Raw genomic sequence first — 23,662 nt, forward strand, 5'->3', positions numbered from 1 at the left:
AATTTTCATTTTCTTAGTAGTGACAATGTACCCTTACAGAATTGTTACTGCTCTTATGCACAAGAAATTGATTGCATTTCATTTACGTGAAACTAGCAAAAAGCAATTGTTGAACATCCTGGAAAATAAACCAGCTTCCAATGTCACCATTTACAGACTAAGTGTAAAGATTCCCCCTTCTCAGATGCACACAAATTTTGATTTTTCAAATTCTGATGCACATAACTTTCAGCTCCAACACGACTACAAAGCCTCATGCATTGTGTGTACAATGCAACTTACTTTGCTGCTAGTTTCCCTTGATCATTCATTTCTGATAGTTAGAGATCATATCAAAAATAATTTCACTCTATAGTGGACCAACACTAACAAAAAAAAAAACACACATGTATAGGTATGCATGTACTGTATATATAAATCTAGGATATGGGCATGACTTTTTTGGGGGGATTCCAATGTCGACATGATTAAGGAGCTATGCAGAGCTGCGCATGTCCTTTGAGGAAAAAATCATTCACTGGGCCGGGCTCTGCTGATTTCACTGTATGCAACTACTGTACAAGATTTTTCCAAGGTCTTGTATTAAAAGCAGGTTCCTGATAATAAAGCCTATTGCCATGATAAATATATCACAGAAAATATGGGGATATAACCAGATTCGGGACCACAGAGTGTGAAAGTTATGGGAATTGAACATGGTGGATTGGGCACTCATCTGAAATCTTGTTCCTGCCTCTTCCCTCAACAGTCATATATATGCAGCCTCCACCAACAAAAGCCCCATGTCTAACATGGAATGATGGAATTGGCCCCGTTTGGTAAATTACTAGAATCTTCAAATATTTGTAAAATGCATTTTTTTTTTTTTTTTTACTAACTTGTACTGATATATCCCTTAACTTGATTTACAACGGGGAGAAGCTCGGCTATATATAGGCAGCCAAGACATCTGCTTACATCACTGCATGCATCACTACACAGTAACACATATATAATTGCTACAGTAGTTTACAGACAAACTACTATACACTTTTAGACTAAAACCTAAAGCTACTGAAAACTGCCAAACTACGTACAACCAAATATCAAGACTAACAATAGTAAAACATAATAATTTTAACTGAAAATACTTCCACTAGCATTTCCTATCGTGTTCTATAGACATTTACATACCATGTACACGACTTAAGCCTTCAGGGATCCTGTTCCTGGGGGCATTCCTGAGCTTAAACTGACTTCTTTTTGTTCACTAGTTCGGGACTAGCTTCAGCAGAGAACAATGGTGCACTCCAGAGTCTTGTTTCTGATTTTAACTTTATCTTTTAATTAGTAGCTTCATTATCTACAGCCAATTAAGCTAGATTTCATTAATTATCACCGTATGAGACACAACCCAATATCCCAAATTTCACAACATAAACCCAACCCGCTCCCCCCCCCCAACCAGAGGCTTCTGCTCCTACAAATGATGGGTCTTCTTATAATTGTTCTAGTTGCATTTTTGATGTACTGATGTTTGGTGCCCGCTGCGGGGATGTCATAACCGATGGCAGAGAGGCGTTTAAAGCAGCGTGGGACAATGCCTGCCAAATGGAGTCAGGGGTTCTCCTCGTTCCCTATGGTTATTCCTTCATGATTCAATCCACAACTTTCACCGGTCCTTGTGAAAGCTGCTTTGTGTTGTTGGGAAAAATTCGGCAATAATGGAATTCCAAATAACAATTTCATTGATAATTGAAATTACAGAAACATAAACGAAACAGATTACATGCAACAAACGAGATACAAACAGAATTCTCTGGAACTTCAAATTGAGTCCTGTGTGATACCACAGTTTCTTTAAGAAAGATTCGCCGCTTACCGAGGGTGTTGTAGGATGCACCGGCGTCTTCCTCCTAGGGTTGGCTCGGCTAAACCGCAAGCCATCGGAATACCACCATCGACCGTCTTAGCGAACTGACTACTGTCTGTCTCTCTCTCTCATACAAAGAACGATTTTCAGAGCTCTTGGAGTTGGTGAAATTTTGGTGTGTCGAACAGAAACGGGAAGCACCCATGCATATATAGAGATAAAGGACCCTAGAGATGCCTTTGCTGATAACTCCCCCAATGAATTCTGCACATTGAATTCTGGAATTGATCTCTGCCATCAAGGAGGGAGGTTACAGGCGTGATTACACCATCATGAGGAGGGGGTTGAGTTACAAAATCCACACATCAATAAGTCTATTGATTATGGTGCGTCTAGATACAATGAACTCGGAACATGCACGGTTGTCTCGGGAGATCCTCCGGTAACCCCGATTTTATTCATCCGAAATTCCGTAAAAATTTCCAACATGTGTTTCATGTAATGTTGTTATTCTTATTTTTTCTTCAGTGGAATGATTTTTGGGAAGGATTTAAAAAGTCGTTCCTTGGTCTCCCAGTGGTATGCATGGCACCTATCTAAAATGGTGGATGATGATTTCCGTTTGTACGTAACACACATGCTTTCATTTTTCAGCATGCCAAATGTTGGAATTGGAATTGAAATTCCAAGGGAAAATGGCTCCATTCCCGAGGACCAAACTCTGCAAAAGACAAAAATGTCTTTCTCTAACTTCAGGCTTTTGCGTCTTTGAATAGATTGATGGCACTATCATATATGCCACCAGACAGGAGCGTACCTAAAATTTTATGCCATTGGGGTCGAGTCTTATATCAGAATCGCTATGGATGCCAACGATGAACATACTGGCATGTGAGTCTCACTGCAGGTTTCGTACGGATAATCCGAGTCGAATATGAATAAAAAATTAGAAGATTGAATTAAGCACCTACATATATTTAATTAAGTTGATTTTTCAAAGGCCTACTCCATTTTCTTTAAAAATATTGAACGGTTCGGATTATCTGTGCGGGACCCGCATGCCGCTGTGCACTGTGTCTTTAGATTTCGGTCTTATATGTAGGAATTTGTTTCATGAGCTCTAATGGCATGACTATTAATTTCGTTTAATTATACTTTAAAATACTTGCAATATGGAGTAATTTCTATGTTTATTTTATCGTTCTAAATTATTTATTGTGAAATTTGTTAAGGGTGTCATTCGAAAAAAATTCACTCTGGGCTATCGAAAAGCTTGTGAAACTTGGAGAAAAACATATCTATGATACAAAATCTACTTTGACTTCGGTTTTGCCCTTGATTAATTCTAAACCAATTTAGGTTTAGAGCTTTCGAATTGTCCCCCATGTATCACGTTTCTTCTTATTTTTGCTTTGCGTTCATCAAATACGAGAGAGAGAATGTTTCTTCTTGTTTTTGCTTTGCCAAAACACCTCCTCAAATCCAAACAGATCTGGGCCGTCCAAAACACGTTTAGAAGGCTGAGATGCATGCTCGGCATCACGTGGCCCGTGCCCACCCGGTACTGAAAAATTTCTCGCAAAATCTAATCAAGTCACAAGTTTTGAGAGAGACAGAGACTGACTGGGTCAGATGTAAGGATTTTTTGAGGGCAAGGATTGTAATATTGTTAAGATACTTGGGCAAAGTATAACATCTCTTAGGACAAATTTACCAATACAGCCCAAAACTGTATAGCTTTCCTGGGGTAATTTCCAACTCAATGGGGTCACCTGACCTCACTTGCCATTACTAGGTGACCCCACTTGCAATTACTTGCGTCTGCCCTTGCCACCATGTATATGGACCTAATCTCTGGCCATAGAACAACAACAGCACGTTTAGAAGGCTGAGATGCATGCTCGGCATCACGTGGCCCGTGCCCACCCGGTATTGAAAAATTTCTCGCAAAATCTAATCAAGTCACAAGTTTTGAGAGAGACAGAGACTGACTGGGTCAGATGTAAGGATTTTTTGAGGGCAAGGATTGTAATATTGTTAAGATACCTGGGCAAAGTATAACATCTCTTAGGACAAATTTACCAATACAGCCCAAAACTGTATAGCTTTCCTGGGATAATTTCCAACTCAATGGGGTCACCTGACCTCACTTGCCATTACTAGGTGACCCCACTTGCAATTACTTGCGTCTACCCTTGCCACCATGTATATGGACCTGATCTCTGGCCATAGAATAACAACAGCAAGCAATAAAGGCTAGTGTTCTACAGAATCAATGAATCATTCTATGCCCCTGCCCCTACCCCTACCCCTATCCCAATTCACCACACATTCGCGTGAGGTCTCATACGAGCACATGTCGCCCCCTCCCCTCTCTCTTTCTTTCTCTCGGACCGGACTGCGTATTTATTATTGTCCTTATGATAACAAATTCCAAGGATTACATCCTCATAAATTGCAATGAATGTTATGTTTATGACAACAAAGAAAAGAAATGGAAATGAATACTCCTGAATCCTTATGCATGTGAAATACTCTTGCCCAGAAGTTTGTGTGCAGTGGATTTATTGAAATGATTGAGCTAGTAATTTAATTACTATACTAGTAGTAGCTTACAAGGATACTACAAAAATATATACTGTGGACTAACTGATGGTTTGATAGAGGAGAAAAGAAAACTATATATCGATCTCAGCCCAAATATCATCTTCGAACCTGATTTCTTAAGGCTTGGGTTTGAAATTTTATGGGCTGGACAAGTACTCTCTCCCTTCCTAAACGAGAGTTCCTGTAAAGAATTCCTACTTTTTTTAAGAAACATGTAATTATTTCGAGTACTTTCCACTATTATCCATATATTTTATCTATTTTGTACCATTTGTATTCACATATGATGAACACTTTTGAAATTTTGTTAAATTTTGAAACATTCCAAAATAAAAATAAAGGACACCAGGGAGTACTGTACTTGGTCCTCCACTCCTAGTACGCAACGGAGTCGTGTGTAAATGTTTGTTGCCTTCGATTCTACGGCATTGTCTGAGAGTGGTTGACGCCTAGACTTTATCATGCATGCTGCCTTTCATTCCATTCCATTCCACTCCATAGAATAGAATACAATTAATACCTAGGAAATTAAGTAGACCCCGGTTCGTTTTGAGATTTTGAATTTGATAGGTAATGAGTGTAGAGAGAAATATTAAAAATAGAAGTAATAATTGAAAAGAGATAGAGAACAAAATGAAAATAATAATTAAAAAAAATTAGTAATTACTCCCTCCGTCCCTAATTAATTGTCCACTTTCACTTTTTCCAATTTTTTTAAAATGAGTTATATCTTTTAATTTATACTATTTTTCATAATTTTCATAATTTTGTCTAATAGAATCAATCGAGATCTATCAAACAAGATCCATATTGCATATAAAAAATATTATACTTTGGAAGATATAAATGATTTTTTAAAATGTCCAGAATAGTAACGTGGACAATTAATTAGGGACGGAGGGAGTAAAATTTAAAATTCAAAACTCTTAAACGAGCAGAGTGTATAGATTTTGATAGCTTTAACCTACTTTAAACTGCTGCAACGCAAAGCAACCAAACGACTTCAGTGATCGAGGATTCAAAAGTCAAGGAACATAATAGAAAGTAACGTTAAACATCTTAATTACGTCATTCAAGTTTGCGCAAATGACAATGCCCACAATTATTGGGTTCAGGCTTCAACTCAACTCCACCCTATTTTCCAAAATATTCTTCCAAACCTCTTACTACTATTTTATAGTTTTACGCAAGGGATCTGAACCGTTCATCCCTTACCTCTCGCTCAAGGGCAATATCGTTCAAGTGAAAAAGAAAAAATTCAACTCGATCGGCCAACAAGAGTTACATGCATGGACAATTTGTATAAATTAAACAATCGACACAATTTTGAACAAGAACTGTTGACCATTTTATAGGATTAGTATATCTGTTAGTAATTGTTAATGACCAATCAAGTTGACTTTCCTTTTTTCTGCGGGAAGTGCAAGATGAACATCTCCGATCACTGTTATGGACCCATATATTGTGGGACTAAGATATTTGATATCTAGCGGGATTTGGTGAATGGTAGTATAGAGGTGAGCTGACCCATTAATATAAGCCTCTAGAATGGTCAATTACCTTGTAAATATGCCCATGCGAAATACTAGCAGAATACTCCACTATGATTTTTAAAAAAAGAGAACTCCGACTTCATTTCAGAAAAATTTTAATCATCAGATTCATTCATATAGTAGAGCTCATTGATTACTATAGTTGCATAAAAAAACAAGTCGTCCGGATAACAAATAATATATGATTTACCCACATTTATAGGAAAATGAAACAACTTCAGGAGCTCTCTTCTTCTTCTTCTTCTTCTTCTTCTTTTTTTATCTTTCCAAAATAAATGCGTGTTGTGATCAAAATTTGATTTATTATATGCCAGTAGTAACCAACAAACTCTACCACGTGAACGAATCCGATCACTAAAATTTTATCGAAATGAGGTCAGAGATGGCCGGTGCAGTCTAACCACCCCATGGCAGAGAAGCTGTCTTCTTTTAAAAAGTCAATTGTGCCCATTTTGACTAAATCGGAATGGTTTGGATGAGTTATTATTGCAATATTGAACTCATATTAACAGATTAAATTTTTTTATTTTTTTTAAATGGGTGTAACTAGGAGTAACAAGTTAAATTGAGCCAATAACTTGTGTCTTTTGGACAAGAATGCCATTAACATGAGAGAAAAAGGAAAAAGAAAAAGAAAGAGAAAGCTGCATTTTCTGTCAATTTTGATGTAAAAAGACGACACAATGAATGACCATAAGTCGATACAACAATTGGTCGATTTCATTAGGAAGCAACCACGAAAGAGCTAGCAAGCTCGCTCTCTCTGCATGCTTTTGTGTTTTTGTTTTTGTTTTTTTATTGTACTACACGATGTTCTTGCACGTATTGTACACACAGAAAAAAACAGAGGGTATTGAGTAGGACTGTTACGACTGGAGGAACTTATATTATGGGTCACCTCTCCCCTCATGCGTAAACGTGTGAAACGATTGTGGAAAGGACTGTAAAGATTAGTTTGAGACGCGCGCAAGGTGATCCGGAATACCATGCATTACCAAAAAAAACAACCACCTTATCATGGGGTTTGTGGTTAATAATTAATGAAAGTCAAAGTTAAGTATTACTACTAATTTTTGTGGTGATGAACTCTATGATAGAGTGCCCCCTAGTCTCCTCGACATTAAATTTTTGAGTCTACCGCTACTACCGAATCTCTTTATCCATACATTTTGTGTCTTGAAAGAGACTCCCTGCTAGCGAACGATAGACTCGATCCTCCAAAGATTTGTAAGATGCGTGCAACTAGTCCTGACGTACGTGTTAGTATAAAAAAAAATAACAACCCCTGTTTTTCTCTGTCCCTGTTGGAGTATTTTATTAGTATTTTTTTGGTAACTAGTCTTTGTCTATGTTCTCTCAAATTCTTTAGCCATTCCTCCATCTCTCGAGCTCCGTCCCTTTAAAACTCTTTTCGTCCTTCTCTTTCTACTCTCATTACCAATTTATATAGTAGTACTTAGTTATTACCCCACTTGTGATCCTAGCTATTGGGATTTGGGAGATCCAACATTCAGTAAAAAATAAAAAGTAAATACTACAAACAAAGGTATTTATTTTATGATATATCAACACAAACTAATTACTCTTCAATTTTTAGTAGAAAATGAGAAGTGTGAAGGGAAAAATGCAACAGCTAGAGTTCCGTAACGTTTTGGTAAAGAATTTTGCCATTCCATTTTTTCACGGATCCATGTATCCATTTCACTTTTCCACTTTTCCATTTTTATTCTGATGGTACATCAACCTGCTGAGTGAAGAGAAACATTTTCCTATTTTCTAAATGGACATGACAATTTGGGAGGGAGTATTTGCGAGTGTTTCAACAAATAAAAGACTTCATACTTCAATTTTAAAGACCGATTAAAAAAATTGGGACACCTTAAAATAAAGATATGGACCAACAATTTAAAAAGGATATAGTATCATGTTTTACCTATTTAGTATAAAATTACCGTTGTTTTAAACTTCTCAACTTCAACATGAGAACTCTAGGACTTGTTCGTTTTGAATTTTGAAGGAAGTTTGAGTTGAGAGAGATAGATAGAAAAAATGCATAGTTCGAACAACTTCTTAGGTCCAAGATGAGGCGACCTCTCGATCATGTTTAACATGAGAAGTATTTTTTCACATGCAAGCACCATCGCCACGGTGTACAACGACGCGTTGAATGGAATCCCATACGACTTCTCAGACTGAGAATGAGAAGTGATCAAGTTAACTTCTCGAGTAAATGCCGTTCTGTTTTCTTTTTAAATCCTTTTTTTTTTCAAAAAAAGGTAATTTCAAGTTCAAATATAATGAAAATAAAAAATATTTTTTAAAATATTTTTTGCACCATTTAAAAGATCTTAATGAGATCTATCAAATAAGATACATATTGGTAGAAAAATTATTTGCGTAAACACATGATTTTTTAACTTAAAATTACCTTCATTTTTTAAAAGTTGCATTTTTAAGAAACCGGAACGTGCCATCTAGAAGTCCAAAAAAGGGTAATTTTATACGGTAAATAGTTTGAAAACAACGGTAGAACACTGAGAATATTTCAAAAACTACTGTAGTCGGTGGGTCTGCAGTGAGAAAGAATATATATATATATGTATATATACACACACACACACTCCAAACAACCAAAAGATGTAGTGGCAGTAACAAAGGGTGGTGCGGCATTATTCCCACCCAGACGTAGGACAATGATACACTTACCATGGCTCCCCCACCGCACCGCTCACCGCACGCACGTCGGGCCCATTCCAGCCACTGGACGGCCGATTCGAGCCGTCCAAAAATTCTAAAAAAAAAATCAAATGGGTTCACACGAGAATAAATGGCATCCGACGTGTGTAAATGCTCAAACTAATCTTCCATTTTTAACCTCTCAGATCATCTATTTTTGAAAGTTTAGATCGAGCACCTAACACGTTGGATGCCATTTATTCTTGTGCGAGCCCACTCAGTTTTTTTTTATAGAATTTTTGGACGGCTCGGATTGGCCGTCCGGTGGCCAGAGTGGACCTGGCGTGCGTGCCGTGGGCGGTGTGGTGGGGGAGCCACGGTGGGTGTAACATTGTCCTACACACATGTCATCACCAACCATCAGCATTCATGACGTAGGCCAATGACGCCACAAATTCCAGCATCATTAGCGCAATTACGGAAACGGCCCTCCTAATTCGTGGCAAGGCAATTATAGACCTTTGTAATTTATATTAGGCAGGGAGGGCTTTTCAGTCTTCTCACTCACGGGAACATGGGCGATTTAGCCCTATATATTCCTCCCCCTGCCGCCGAGACCACCAAACGCGGATGTAGTTTCTTTCTCCACGCACCAGACGTGTTTGTGTTTGTGTGTGCTTCATTTTGATTTTTTCTTTTTTCTTTTCAAAAATCTTTCGTGGTTACCTCAAAAGGCAGAAATGGGGAATGAGAAGAGAGAGAAGATTAATGGTTTGAAAGGATGTCAGCCGGAGGAAGAGGAGGATGACAAGGAAGTTGAGGAAAAGATGGACAAGTTCTATGCCCTAATAAGAAGCTTTCGAGACGCTCGCGATCGCAGAAGGAATGAATTATTGAAAGAAATGGAGATTAACAACAACAACAACAACAAAAAGAGGAAGGCGGCAGAGCAGCAAACTGTGACTTGTTTGGCCCCGTCGTTTAGAATGGAAGATTTCACTCAACAAGGGGAGGCTGAATTCAAGAGGACGCCTCTGAAATTCCCCCCTGCTCCCTCCAAGATTCATGAACCTGATGATGATGATCTACTAGATAAAGAATCTGGCTTGGACCTTAAACTTGCACTCTGAATGACGTAATTTATTAATTTCTCCAAAAACTAGTTCGAGCTTTCTTTGATTTTTTGACTGCGTGTTAGCATCCGGAATACAATTTTATGTACTGATGCGTAGTGCTGAGTAATGGAGAATCTGTTATTAGTGATTTCACGAACTGTCTTCAAAATTTTGAGTTATTGAGCACCATTACTGAACCAATTTTGAGCCCCTCGATAAGGGATGGATCCGGGATTTTGGTATTTGGGGTTTTTATAGGGCCACCCCTCTGCCTTGGCTCCGTTCCTAGCCTCAATCCTTTAACCTGAAAAGAAAACTAAGGGTCTGATGTTAGCCAATACCTCTCCTATGCCTAATTCAGTCAGGATGATAAAAGGATACATAAAAAAGAGCTCTATGGCTTTGTTAGAGGGTCTCGTGTACCTCAATTGGTGAATGGAGGTGTGTTACATATCATCGAGAGCTGGAATCCCATTAGGATTCCGCCACTGAGGTGAATGGAGGTGTGTTATATATATCATCGAGAGGTGGAATTCCCTTGGGATTCCGCCCTTTAGATTTAGAGATGTTGACATGGATGGCACTTGGTCTAGGCTGTACCACCCCTTCTCACATCAGGATGTTCATATTAGTGTTGCATAGGCCAATAGCTTTAGCTGTTTAACTCCCTTTAGGAGTGGTAGCCTTATTAGAATTAGGCCTTTGTTAGACATATCTTGGAGGGTTCTAGCCCTCCTTCCGCATGTAGGAGCCTCTTGAGGTGGGCTGGTCACCAATTCGCGTATCGTTCTCTTTCACGGCCTATGAGTGTTTGAGAAGGGGTTCATGTCCGAGTAGTTGTAGTTGTTGCAAAGGCAGTGGAGAGTCCTACGTAGTTGCTGCTGTCCAATTCGTCCTCGGCTTATTAATGGGCCAAGAAGGAGTCTGCTCTCCCTCTTGGTGGGCGGTCTTGGTGGCTCAGCTTTTCCTCTTTGATTCTTTCTCATAAGCTGCTTGGCTACTCTTCTTGGGCCATATTAGTAACATCTTTTTCTTTTTGAATGGAAAAGACTAAAATTCAAAAAATACTTACCCAAAAAAAAATAAAAAAGAAGAAGCTTTGGGATGTAGGAGTAGTACATTGTGTTTCGTTGCACCCATAAACAGCCATTGTACGGGGCTTTTACAGGAGCCCATGCATCTAAACCTATGATTAAGAGCACGCTTTGAATAGACAGTATGTTAAGAGAGTTGATGTGCAATTTTATCTTGCATGGCAACTCTGTTCTTCGTTTTTCTTTCGTGAATGAAAGCATATCTCGAAGTCTATGTATTTGTTCTCTGCGTTTTCCTTTTCCTGATAAAAGCTACGCATAACAATTAACAACAATGCTTGTTAGGAAGAGATTGGACTAGTCGGTCATGGCATTAGGTTTAGGTTTTTCAACGTGAATAACCAAACGAGAGGTGGTGGTTCGTTTTCGTATTAGAGCACCCGGCGAGCTGGGTGAAGGGACATCATCATTACTCATTAGGCATTTGGGTGGTTAGATGCCTCACAAAGCAGAAAGTGTGTGAATTTGGTGATTTGTTAAGGGCCTGCGTAGGCCCTACTAGCATTCTCAAACATGGAATAGCTTTTCTGAAAAAACAAGTCACGTGGAGTGAGTATTAAAAAAGGGAGGGCAAATGAATAACTGATTAACAACGTTGAGGTGAGGTGAGGCGAGGCGAGGTGGGGCAAAATGAGACTTTTCTAAATAAGAGGTACCTTTCTCTCCATCTTAATTTATGTTGAAGGCGAATTAAAGATCGATAGCGTTGTTGACATTTTGTTTCAAAATTGGAACGATTCAAACTTTCTTTTTCATATGCAAAATAGTAGTACAACTTTTTGTGTTTGGTTGAGAGTTTAGTTTAGTTTAGTTTTGGTAGTGGGTAGAGAGAGAAATAGAGTAATGATTGAAGATATGAGTAATGATTGGAGAGAGATAGAGAGAGATGTGAAAGTAATAATTGAAAAAATAGGGTAATGATTGGAGAAAGAAGTAGGGTAATGATTGAAAAATAAAACTAAAATGGCAAAAGAACAAAGCTATCTTTATACTGGAGAGATGCTACATAGAGAGATGCTACATACACTACCATCCATCCACTACACTATCCACTACATTTTTTATACGGCTCACCTCGGCTCTCAAAAAAATACAAAAAAATGTCCATAAATTTTAGAATAATACTTTATGGGGCCCTGTAAAAAATCAGCTCTAAAGAATATCGGTAAGTATTATTTCTTGATTTGTAGGGACGAAACTATTTAACTGCACCGTTTCGCTCCTACGAATCAAGAAATAATATTTACCGATATTTGTTGGAGCTGATTTTTTACAGGGCCCCATAATATATTATTTTAAAATTTACGAATATTTTTTTGTATTTTTTTGGGACACAGGATGAGCCCTACAAAACATGTAGTGGATGATGTAGTGGTTAAATGTAGTGTACCTAAACTTATTGTTTATACTGTAAGTTAACTTTGACAACTCTCCATTCGAGGAATTGAATACAAAAGAAATTAAATAGACATTCTAGTTGTTAGACTTATTTAGGTGTTCATCATTGACGTTTTAAATACTTATGTTCTCATCTTGAAAATATTTTGTTACCCATTATACCCCTACCCTAGTTATATATTAATATTAATATACATAATATTGAAGATTTTGATTTTGATTTTCCCCATATTTTCAGGGACGGTTACAAGTCCTCCACAATCAAAAGGGATTAAGGATTTCCATTTAACTCTAATCATCTTTATCTCCCTCCTTCGAATCCACCGATCCACCTTCGATCCACCCACCGGTCACATTCCCCTCACTACCATTATCTCCCTAGCGCCTTTAAACCCAGAACTAATCCTCGTTCAACGCCACCTAATTTGTTGGGGTTGCCTATTATCTACATGAGAACCAAAGTCCTCCAATCACAAAAGATCCTTCAGTCTCCACATCGAACCCACCTCTCACAAACCCAACAAATGTAAGATTTCATCGGATAGTCCGTCGATCTTTGATCTTCAAACAACATCAGTCGACGTCGTTGAGCCAAGATGGCTTCTGAAGAGCCGATCGAACACAAAGATGCCTTTCGAAGAGTGATATTAATTTGAATAATCGATTTCGAAGATGGCAAAGGAGTAATGGCTTTCAAAAGAGAGGACATCGGCTTGAGATCGAAAGGGAAGAGCAACCACTCCAATCGACTCTCGGTGGTTCCAAATTTATCGTGTTTGTTTTGAGTTTGATCGACATCAAAACAGTCATGAATGGGTGGCTACAATCTTATGCTATATTTTCGTTTTCAAGTCATTATCATTTCAGTACAATTGTGAACATTGTAGCATGACAATCAGTCAAAGATCGAGAAGGAAAGTGAAACAAGGTTTAGTCTTGTACAAGACTACGTACGTACTTTGCTCTTGATTTGCCCAATTCGATTTATTAATTTGTTCTTTCTGTTTTGTTGTTTTACCACAACAGTTGCTAATCAAGAACACCACCAAAAAGCTTAAGAAAAAAATGCCATAAATTAATTAGGGCTAGTTCAGTTCAGTTGGCTTGAATTGTTATTTTAATTTACACAATGAGTTAAATTAAGTTTGGTTACAAGTAACAATTGTCCTCATTAAGGTTGCACCTCCATAAAAGAAATTAAGGAGAGGGAGAAAAGGTCGGTCAAGAAAAAAATATCACGATGGATCATAACAAATTAACCACAGAACCTAGCTAATTAATACTCCTACTAACAAACAAACAAACAAACTCGTGATCCACTTTATTTATAGAATTAATGGTGCATCATATATAGTGGAGTATGTATGTTGTGGTACAAACACATGTATGCATGCTATCCAAATCTGATATGATCTGACAAGATCCGAGCTCAAAGGTCTTGAGAAGAAAGGGTTGGAAGGCCTCAGAGACCTCACGTTTGGTGTCTTTTAAGAGCCTTCTAAGAAGGTAGAGTTTTCAAAAGGAAAGGAGGAAGAAGAAGAAGTTACTATACCCACGTGCGCTGCAATCTTCGTTATTCTTATATACTCCAATTTGACTATCTGCATTCACATCACCAGTCATCCGTCCCCTAGCTCACACGCATCCTCGATCATTCTCGTTTTGTTTGGAATCTAGGAAGTGGTTATTTAGAGGTGCAGTGTACGGAGATCTCTTTCCCTTTCAGGGGACACTCATATAAGTGTCGGCTAATGAGTCCGTGCATGCACGAAGTGGTCCCTCCACCTTGAGTAGATGGGGGGCTCGGGATCTTCCCTCCCAGGCCGTAATGGGTATGACTTCTTCTATGATCCATCCCGGCCTCGCCTATTCTGAGTACATCAATGTAGAAGGCAACATTGTTTATTAAAGGCCAAAAAAGAGAACAGAGAAGAAGGCATGTCTAGGAATAACTTTTGGCTAACGTGGGTTCGCCACAATTGTGAAAAAGAAGTTTGCACTCAAAGTCATCCTTCGTGAGGTCGTTTTTCAATTTGGATGAAGTGTTTCTAACTCTTTTCATTATTATTGTGTCTTCATAGAGAGAAGGTCGGTTTAAACCATCCGATGAAAAATGAAAAAATACGTACGTACGGAGAAGAGCATACGAGGCTCCTCTTTTATTATCTGGGTTAAATTGTGCGATGGGTCAGGCCTCCTGATCAACCAACCAATTACCAAAGCAACTTCCACAGGAGGACTCGCATGTATGGGATAGGCAGAACGTGTTGTGCATAGTGGGCAAATTTGCATTGTAGGACTTGTGTAGTCCACTGGGGCTCACTAGCCCACAAAGCCCGTAATAATTCAAAACCCACCTGATTCGCAAAACTCAACTGATCGATCAAAACTAATTGCATGACCAAGTTCGTTCCTTATGCAAGTCCAATCGTGTGGTTGTTTTCAAACCAACAAAAAAGTGTATCTTGAAGTGAGACTATACTCAATTGCAAAATAAGAAGCTCAAAAATCCTCCATAATCGAAGTTAATGTATCAAAAGTTGTGTGATGAGTTGTCTTTTGCTATACCATGGCCCACTTAAAAGTGTTTTTTTTTTGGCTCCAATTGCAATGGTTGTTAAAAGGGTAGTATTGTCATTTCAAATGTCACTTCTTTTGTTAAGTACTATATAATTAACTATATTACAGCCCAACATCACTTTGTTTCCTTTTCGGCAGTGTAGCGTGCCAATTTGCTTATCCTTTTGGGTCTAAGCATCTCTAATTTTTTTTTGCAAAGATTACGAGGTGAAGTTAAGTACTTGTTACTCAACTCACGTAATTATGTGTATAAATTAAGCTGCTATCTTAAGAAAACCAACCACCAGTTGAGGAGCTCAATTACCTATGGAAGGAGGAAGAATAAAAAGGTCAATCAGCAATGAAGAAGAAGAAGAAGAAGAGAAGATCAACACGTTCTTTGCTCTGATTGGAAATATGCAAGAAATGAGGGATCAAATGGCTGCGAATGGCTCAAAAGGTGAAAAGGAAAGGGAAAGGGAGAGAGACATGAAATCTAGAGGGACTGTGTCCTTCGAATTGGAAGATTTCATGGAGTACTGTGTGCACTTTAAAGGTAATGCTGCAATGCTTCCTAGTTCTTCTAGGAATAAAGAACAACCCAAGGAAGAAAAACAAAGAAGCTTAGATCTCAAACTTTCACTCTGAGATTATCTAGGGTCAAAATTATGTTCTCTGGTGTTGTAGTAACTACAAAATAGCACGAGACAAGATAACAAATTGTGCTCTCAATACATGCTTTGTTTCGCCCTATGTTGTTTGTTAGCAGAATTTGAATTTGACCATTGTGTTGTGTGATTTTGATGGTCTTATCTAGGTCCTCTTCATTGTTGTGGAAATAATGTGACCTATTAGCTTTAGCCCATTCACTAGGCCTTGTGGCATCAGTATTTGGCATAGAATACAAATATACCTGCCCTGGTTGTTAAGTTTTTGAAGTAACTAAATCACAAAGAAAAAAGAACAAATCAAGGAAGGTTTTTGTTCGAGTGCATTCCCAATCCATGGAAACATGAGGATCGAGAGGAGGGAAAGGACATAAGAGGAACTGTGTTATGGTCAACTATTGTATCAAATCTTCACATGGCATCCAAGTTGGTGTCCTTCAAATCAATGATGTTAGGTCTGCTTTACCCAAGAGAAGATGGAACAAGATGATGTTAGGCTAAGCCAATTCCCTTTGGCTTCTTTCCCTGAATTGAAGGCAAAGGCAAAGACAAAGATTCCTATACTCGTTAGAAAGAGACCTAACCTCGCCTCTACTCCATGCATGAGAGATATCATGAAGAATGAAATCCCACTTACACCAAACCAAGTCAATGCTATTGAAAACCACACTTCCTCGCCCCTCCACTCCATTAATTCCTCTCTGCAATTGAGTATGTAGGACCCCAATTCTCTTCTTCGTCCATTTTCTCCACTGCTTTATGGGGAATGAGTTTAAGCCGCTTCTTTTTCAATGAACTATTCCGTGAAAAATGGATCCTTTTTCACCTCACAGTAGAGTTCTTTTTGTGGTGATGCCTGATATAATTGGATTCTTGACCCTTCCTATGCAAGAAAACTTTTGATGGGTGTTATGATGCCAAGATCATTTTCAGCCAGAACAAAACTCTCCTTCTGGTACAAGGGTATATAGCTAAGCTAAAGTCACATAGGGTGCTTGATCATTTCACATGATTCATGCTCATAGGTTAAAATAATTGGATATGTCTGGGTTCAAATATAGTACTGAGATAAGAGCAAACCTTAATCCATTCCTTCCTCGTGTCAGGAATGGCGGGCTGTAGAGAGAACCCAAGACTAGGTTGACTGTCTCGAAGCCGTTCTACCACTCACACTTGATACCTAATGCCTAGAGCCTGCACCCGACAACTGTGTGCTATTGCCACTACCAAAGGGGGGGAATGACATAACAAAAGGGAAATACTATATGCGGAGCTGCAGATTAGTTAGTGTGTATCTTAAACTGCAACTCTAAAAAGAGCAACCAAATAAGTGGGGAGCAGGCAATCGGGAGACGAATGGGATGCTTTGGTTATGTGCCCCCTGCATCAGCCAGAGGTCCAATCAATTAATAGGAAACATTTTATTAGTATTTTTTGATATGAGAAGGCAATAAACTACATTTATAAGAGTAGAAAGAAGGGAGATTTTACATCAATAACAAAAGCAAAACAAGGTAAAACCACACTCAATAATGTTACAACATAGTCCAAGCCATCTGAAACTCAACTGCAACTAGATATAAAGCAAGCTAATTATCTCTCCCTATTTTGAAGAAGTTGAGTTATGGGGACTGATTCCCAATTTGGATGGCCTTGGGTCTCCAGCTCTTGGACTAATAGGGCCTCTTCCACCAGACAGAGGACTTGGCTCCCCTCTCAGTTCACTTACGCGTGGGCTATATGCTTTCTCTGACAAATGAGGGCTATGAGGGATTCTGTGATCTTTTGCTGGTGTTCCAGTGGTGCTTGTCACCTTGGGACTGCATATACGCCTAATCTCACCTCGGCTTCGGGTAATCATCTCATCTAAAATTTCTCCATCCTCTGCAAATGAAGCTGTAGCCCCTAGTTCTGTCCCCTGCTTGAAAAATTCCATGAAGACGTCTTACAAAAAGATTTATCACACGAAAGTTATATATAGAATGATGTGACAGTGGGCATTTTTACAATTATGAGCCATAATGGTGGCAGCTTAGATTTGAAAAAGACTGCGACCAGCGGATTCAAAAATATTGTACAAAAAATCTATCAGTATCGTATTTCCTTTACTAACAAGTGCCGCGAAAGATAAAAGACGTGATTGTGGAAAGTTAAAAGAAAAGAAATCATACAGCTGCAAGATTGAATGGTAAAGCTGGTGCCTCTTCAAACTCTGCTGCATCTAAATCCTGAAGATGTGCCCCTTTGAAAAACTTGGGCAGAATGTATTGTCTTACGGGAACCAAAAGCATGATCATTAGAGGGAACAAAACCCCAGCAATTGGTATCCATGTAATCCCAAAACAAATAAGCAAGTATATGGTTTGGAATAGTGTAAATAGGGCAATTGACTTGAATGGAACAGTTTCTACGAAAGTGGCATGGTACTCCTCCAGAACTCTGCAGAAAAAGAAAGTCAATTTCTTGAAAATGGTTGGCAAAATTGAAGCCGGAAAAAAGAACTAAAAGGAACGTGTTTGAAGCCTTACTTGTATCTTCTGCTTGGAGCTGTAAAGAGTAATAATATCCTTTCCCAGAACTGATTACCGGGTAAACTTTCTATTGCCATAAAGGCAAAGTAACCCCAAAGGACTGAGGTAGGAATCATCTTGAGGAAAGGCATGGCAGCCACACATGCTCCCACCATTGTGGCTTGGAGCAAGTTACTGAGACGCTGTTCTTTGACCTCAACAGGCAGCAGATCGTCAATCTCCTTATCCACGTCGAAAACTGTCTCGTCTACTGGGGCATCAATGTTCCCCATGCTTGAAGCTAATTCAATTGTCGTTTCTTTTAGTTCCTTCAACCCCTGGTCATATATTGGCATGACGTTCAGTTATAAAAGAGCAGTTTAAAAGAAATATCATTCGGCAGAGACGGAAATGGTTATTGAGATGAAGTTATTCACCAGCCAATAGAGTACAGCTAGTCTGTCTTTTTTAATTCATATTGCCAATTTGCTGAAAAGTTATTTTATCTAAGTTGAGTCAACTAGCATAATTTCTACAGTTACATGGTGTTGGAATGCAAAAAGGAGTCTGAGCAGCTGTCTTATGAGGGAATGGAAAAAGATGTGTTTGAAACCATACTCGAGCTGAGGGCTCCTGATAGATGAGAGGGGTCTGCATTTGTTGGTAAGCTTCTTGCATATTCCCATACAACTGCCCCAAGCTTGAGTTCTTTCTCATACTTTTGCGTGCTGTAGCAACCAGTCGATTCCGAAGCAACTGCACAATCAGGAGGAAGTTTTCTCACTGAAACATTAGTCAACTATAAACCTACAATATAATCTCATGCTAAATAAAGAAAGCCAAGTCCAAAGATGCAGGGACATTTTGATAACAAAAATCACATGTCTCACTGATGAGTGATGAGGTAATTACTTGGTGTTTAAGAGTGGCCAGACTTTTGGTATGCATGGGGGATTGTGGGATCACACCATTAGACGGAGGAATTCCAATCAGGCCACACATCAAAGTCTGTCATCAAGAAGCAAGAATGTAGACCATTTCAGTCATCAGCAAAAGCAGGGTACGAAAGCAAAATAGGTTATGGGAGTGAAACAAGAGCTTGCATACCAAGAACCCCAAAAGGAGTAAGTCGTAATGGAAAGAAGGTGGTTTTCTCAGATTGAATTCCTTCTGCTGAGCAAGTTGGGACGCCACACTGTGGTCAAAATAGTAAAGTACTGCAATCATCGTTGCCGGAATAAAAGCTCCAAGTATGTACAGCACGGGCACATTAAGCATGTCCTGTCAGTTTGAGTTGAAACCATCAATTCACCACCAACTATGAGTCATCCTACCTAAAATCCTCCGTGATCAATTTACACGGTGGACTTTTCGGTGGAAACTAAACTTGATTACATGCCTTAATAACTGTCCAGTTTTCATATGCACCAGGAGACCAGGGATTTGGGCTGAAGAGGCGACGTGGGATTCCTTTCGGAACACTTCCGGATGGAATGTAGGAGATGGCTGTCCAGGCTAGAACCATGAGTGGCACACCATAGTCTGCTATGAGGCTTCTAAGCCAACCTGCGGAAAGACACTTAAACTATCAAACTTTATTTTGTCCACCACAAATGACAAAGAGCATCTTGTAAGCAATGTTCTAAAAGTCTCTAGGCACTAGTCGGGCGGTCGGCCACCTTCGAGCGATTAGTTGGATAAATCAGCAATTAATCGGTGCATATTAATTAGTAACTGGCGATTAATCATTAGACATTAGTCGGACCTAATCGGATAGACCCCGCTAGCGATTAATCGCCGATTAATTCCTTGTTTTAGAACACTGCTTGTAAGCAATGCTTAATCTTTCAGTCGTTACAGAGAATAACCCAAGTTAAGTATATGTTCTGGGAATTGAAATCTTGAAAATCATAATTACCAGTCCCATAGCGCCACGACCTTGCTTTACGGCTTCTTAGTCCAGTTAGCAAAAGACCGAAAGACAGAACCAAAGCGAACATCCCATTTGCAAACCTCCACGAAGCCAAGAACTCACTTAGTTTTGGATTTTCTCGCTCGGGTATGCGAAACTCATCCACAAGTCCCTGCAACAGTATGAACGTCAGGATAACATTAGAAAAAAAAAGTCTATAGCGGTTTGAGGTGCTCATAGGGCCTGTTTGGTTTATGCATAGGAATAAGGTTTTGGAGTACAGATCCCTTTTGAACCGCATTTCGGGCATTTGGAGGCAACAAATGGTGGAAGGGATTACTCTCTGTCAGATGACCAATCTATTTGTGGTACTGGCAATCCCGCACTCTAGTGCAATTGCTTATCCAATGAGATTATATAATCGCTCACTATTAGTCCGACCGATCAATCGGGTTTTAGATGAATATAGCTTACATAACAAGACAACAAAAACGAATATTGAGCGGACAAAGCCTAACCATGCTTTTTTTGACATCCATAGGAGTAAAATTAAGATTGGAAAAGAGAATTCATAAAACAGTTGATCTTACTGTGATTGCTTGCTGCATGAAGAGCATGGCAATAAGCAAACCAAATAGTTCTCCTGCCAGACGAGTAAATCTGTTGATAATGGAACAAGCTCCTAAAATAGACAGTAAGACCAGCAATATTGCGGTCCACACGCACACCCTGAAAGATTCAAACAGTCAAGCCTCATTTACTAGCAATGACTGTGATAAACTCCGAAGAACAAAAATTCTAGCACTAAACTACAATATATGAAAAAACCATACAACAAAATACCAGTACTACACTTATCAAAAAAACAATAAAACAAAAATACTAGTACTACTAGCCCATTTCAGACGAAAGAAAGCTATAACTCACCATCCGGCCCATGCAAGAAACAGGTTGCGACCCAACTCTGGTCTCTCTTTCGCGAAGTTAAACATGAATGTGTACATAATTACCGTGGGCTCTGCAACTCCCAAAATCAGTAAAGGTTGCCCTCCAATGATTGAATGTATAATCCCACAAATTGCAGTGGATGCTAAGGTTTGAACCGCAGTCAAAACTCCTTCTGCAAATCGAAGGAGGAACTTATGTCATTTTACTGTTGAAAGCAAAGCCTCCCTACATACTCTCCCAATTTGTTTGTCCATTTTAGACTTTTCAAATGTCCCAGAATATTATCTATTTGACTGTCAGATGAACCAAAATTACCTTTTCACCCTTTTTTTTCAAAAAGGTTGAATAGTAAATGTGAAAAGTTGTATTTTTAAGGTGTAATCACAGTGTTTCCAAAAAGAGTTGAATTTTTAAAATTGAACAAATAAATTGGGAAGGAGGCAGTATCATTGTTGAATATTTCCTTATTTATGGAAAATGGAAGTGCTAAGTTGCAATACTATGGACTGAGACACATCTTTTGGAACCTTCAAGATCCATTCAAATTGTATAAAAAATCTCAATGGCACGAATAGAATCAGACTTCTGCACAGTGTAATAATCATACCAGTACTTCTATCCAGTTGTTCCCCAAATGAAATAACTGGGATTGCAGAGGCAAAGAATATATAAGTTGTAGGAGCCAAAATCCTGTAAAATTTCGTTAACATGCGTAAAAATACTCCATTAGAAATTTCCCAAAAAGAGGAACAAGGATTAAAAAAGAGGAAAAGCTTATGCAGTGAATTCAGGAGGTTTTTTTTAAGTAACGCGAGCTATATATGTATACATGTGGTGAGTATATACCTGAAGCCTGCTCTGAAGCCGCCAGTCCAATCTTGTTTGTAGCACAACAACCTTCCGTTAAGATCATTCTTGATCCCACGAAAAGGCACAAAAGTCTCTTCCATAGTACTACTCTCTCTGTTACCACTGGTGCAGTTGTTTCTTCTTTAATAGGATCTCAGGGAAAAGGGTCAAACCACTTAAAAAAGAGTGAAGAGATATATCATCTTTTTAACGAACCCACTGGGCTTCAACGTCAAATATTGCCATTGCCATTGAAAGAATCCCAAAATTACATGACGTGAGTATTTCTAAAACCTTTTTGATATACCCAGATGGACAAAATCACAAGTGAATCTAAAAACTCTTTAACGTTTCCAAACAGGAGTAGAGCAGTTATATAGCATTCTGATTCTAAGAAGCAGACCAAGAAAGGTGCGCCCAATTCAAAGCTCTTTGGCTTGGGGTTTTGAGTGATTTTTGCAAACAATGCGTGCGCAGAAAAGTAAGAGAGGAAAGATCCAAATATATAGCTGGAAAAGGAGGTGAAAAGGAAAAATGCAGATTTGATGGGCAGAGAGAGAGAGAGAGAGAGAGAGAGCGAGCGCAATGCGGGGGTCAAAAGGAATTGAAAGGGGACTTCACCGTCATTGACTCATTGCTCTCAACTCTCAAGTAGCGCCTACACTTTTTGTAATAGGAAATTTGCAATGTATACAGAGATCCATCAAATACTACCACTAACAAGTACTACAACGAAGCCTCTACGAAGAGAGAGAGGGAGAGAGAGAGAGAGAGAGAGACAGAGTTCAGGACAAGCTGGCTCTGAGGTTTGGCAGTAACTGCTGGTTTAGTTTAATGATTTACACTTAAAGAAAGAAAAACGAAACAAACTTGAGTTGTCTTTGCCCAAATGGCAAATGTGACCCAAATGTGATTAAGGCTTCGTTTGTTTGGGTGTAAAATGTTTTTCGGTAAAATATTTTATGAATTTTTTGGTGTTTGGTTGTGTAAAAAATTAGAGAAATATTTTACATGTAAAACATTTTTCATCAATCGGATGAAAATGACTTACCCTTAAATCTTCCGTAAGTTATTTTCCGAAATGAATCCGACGCCTTCTACTGCAATTCACACTGTTCAGTTTTTTTCGATCGTCAGTCATGACCAACGTTCAATTCCAATATTATCAGATTTCTCCACTGTTTAATAAGCAACCCTCTCTCTCTACACTATTTTGTTGATTTCTAAAAATATTTTCAAGTGCCAACCAAATATCGAAAAATAAAAGTTTGAAATTTATTTTATGAACAAACATTTTACATCGTAAAACATTTTACATCGAAAGAAACGGAGCCTAAGTACTTATAAAATTACTTCCATCTCTGTGGAGTATAGATAATTTAGAGGGATAAACAAACAAAATACGCAGCTGTGCTGTACTGTATAAATCAACTGCACATGCTGAACAACTAGTAGAGTACTACTCCGTACTATACAGTATACACTCCTACTCAATTGTCAAACTAAAATCATCACTACTCTCCATTTTCTGGCCTGAAAAAATGATTACTAGTATTTTTTGTTACTCGGATTGTACTCATTTTGTTCCAAAGTACTCATTATTCGGTCTATAAAAAGACGAGAATTAAAAAAAAAAAATATTTTTATTACAATTTATGTTATTTTTCTTACAGAATTATGACATATATATATATATATATATTTATTACAATTTACGTTTGTGATCTCACTCACATCTATGGCTTGCCATCTACTTGGCTTTCTTGAATAGAGTTTTGATGGCTTCGACCAAGAAGGGGCCGCCTAGTGGTCTTCTAGTTTGCTACTCCACTACTTTGTTCTTGTACGTTACTGTATTAATCTTGGTTGCCTCCTACTTTCACCTTTCTTTGCAACTCTATTAGCCCTTTATATCTGGACT

At 38.6% G+C, this 23,662-nt stretch overlaps 2 protein-coding genes across 2 annotated transcripts; one reads left to right on the forward strand and one right to left on the reverse strand.

Annotated features, from left to right (window-relative positions):
- The first annotated feature begins 9,306 nt into the window (after positions 1-9,306).
- Positions 9,307-9,956, forward strand: LOC131313461 (uncharacterized). Its single transcript, XM_058341777.1, has one exon. It carries the CDS (start codon positions 9,429-9,431, stop codon positions 9,816-9,818), a length of 390 nt encoding a protein of 129 aa, XP_058197760.1. The 5' UTR covers positions 9,307-9,428; the 3' UTR covers positions 9,819-9,956.
- Positions 9,957-16,928: 6,972 nt separating this feature from the next.
- LOC131313668 (boron transporter 1-like) lies at positions 16,929-22,466 on the reverse strand. The gene is made up of 12 exons (XM_058342111.1): positions 21,739-22,466; positions 21,500-21,582; positions 20,872-21,064; positions 20,535-20,673; positions 19,951-20,116; positions 19,420-19,598; positions 19,140-19,313; positions 18,945-19,040; positions 18,651-18,788; positions 18,051-18,370; positions 17,694-17,961; positions 16,929-17,440 (listed from the first exon to the last, which is right to left on the reverse strand). Exons 1-12 carry the CDS (start codon positions 21,840-21,842, stop codon positions 17,126-17,128), a joined length of 2,175 nt encoding a protein of 724 aa, XP_058198094.1. The 5' UTR covers positions 21,843-22,466; the 3' UTR covers positions 16,929-17,125.
- Positions 22,467-23,662: the final 1,196 nt, after the last annotated feature.

Source organism: Rhododendron vialii, chromosome 13a (assembly GCF_030253575.1).
Source record: "Rhododendron vialii isolate Sample 1 chromosome 13a, ASM3025357v1".
Lineage (NCBI taxonomy): Eukaryota > Viridiplantae > Streptophyta > Magnoliopsida > Ericales > Ericaceae > Rhododendron > Rhododendron vialii.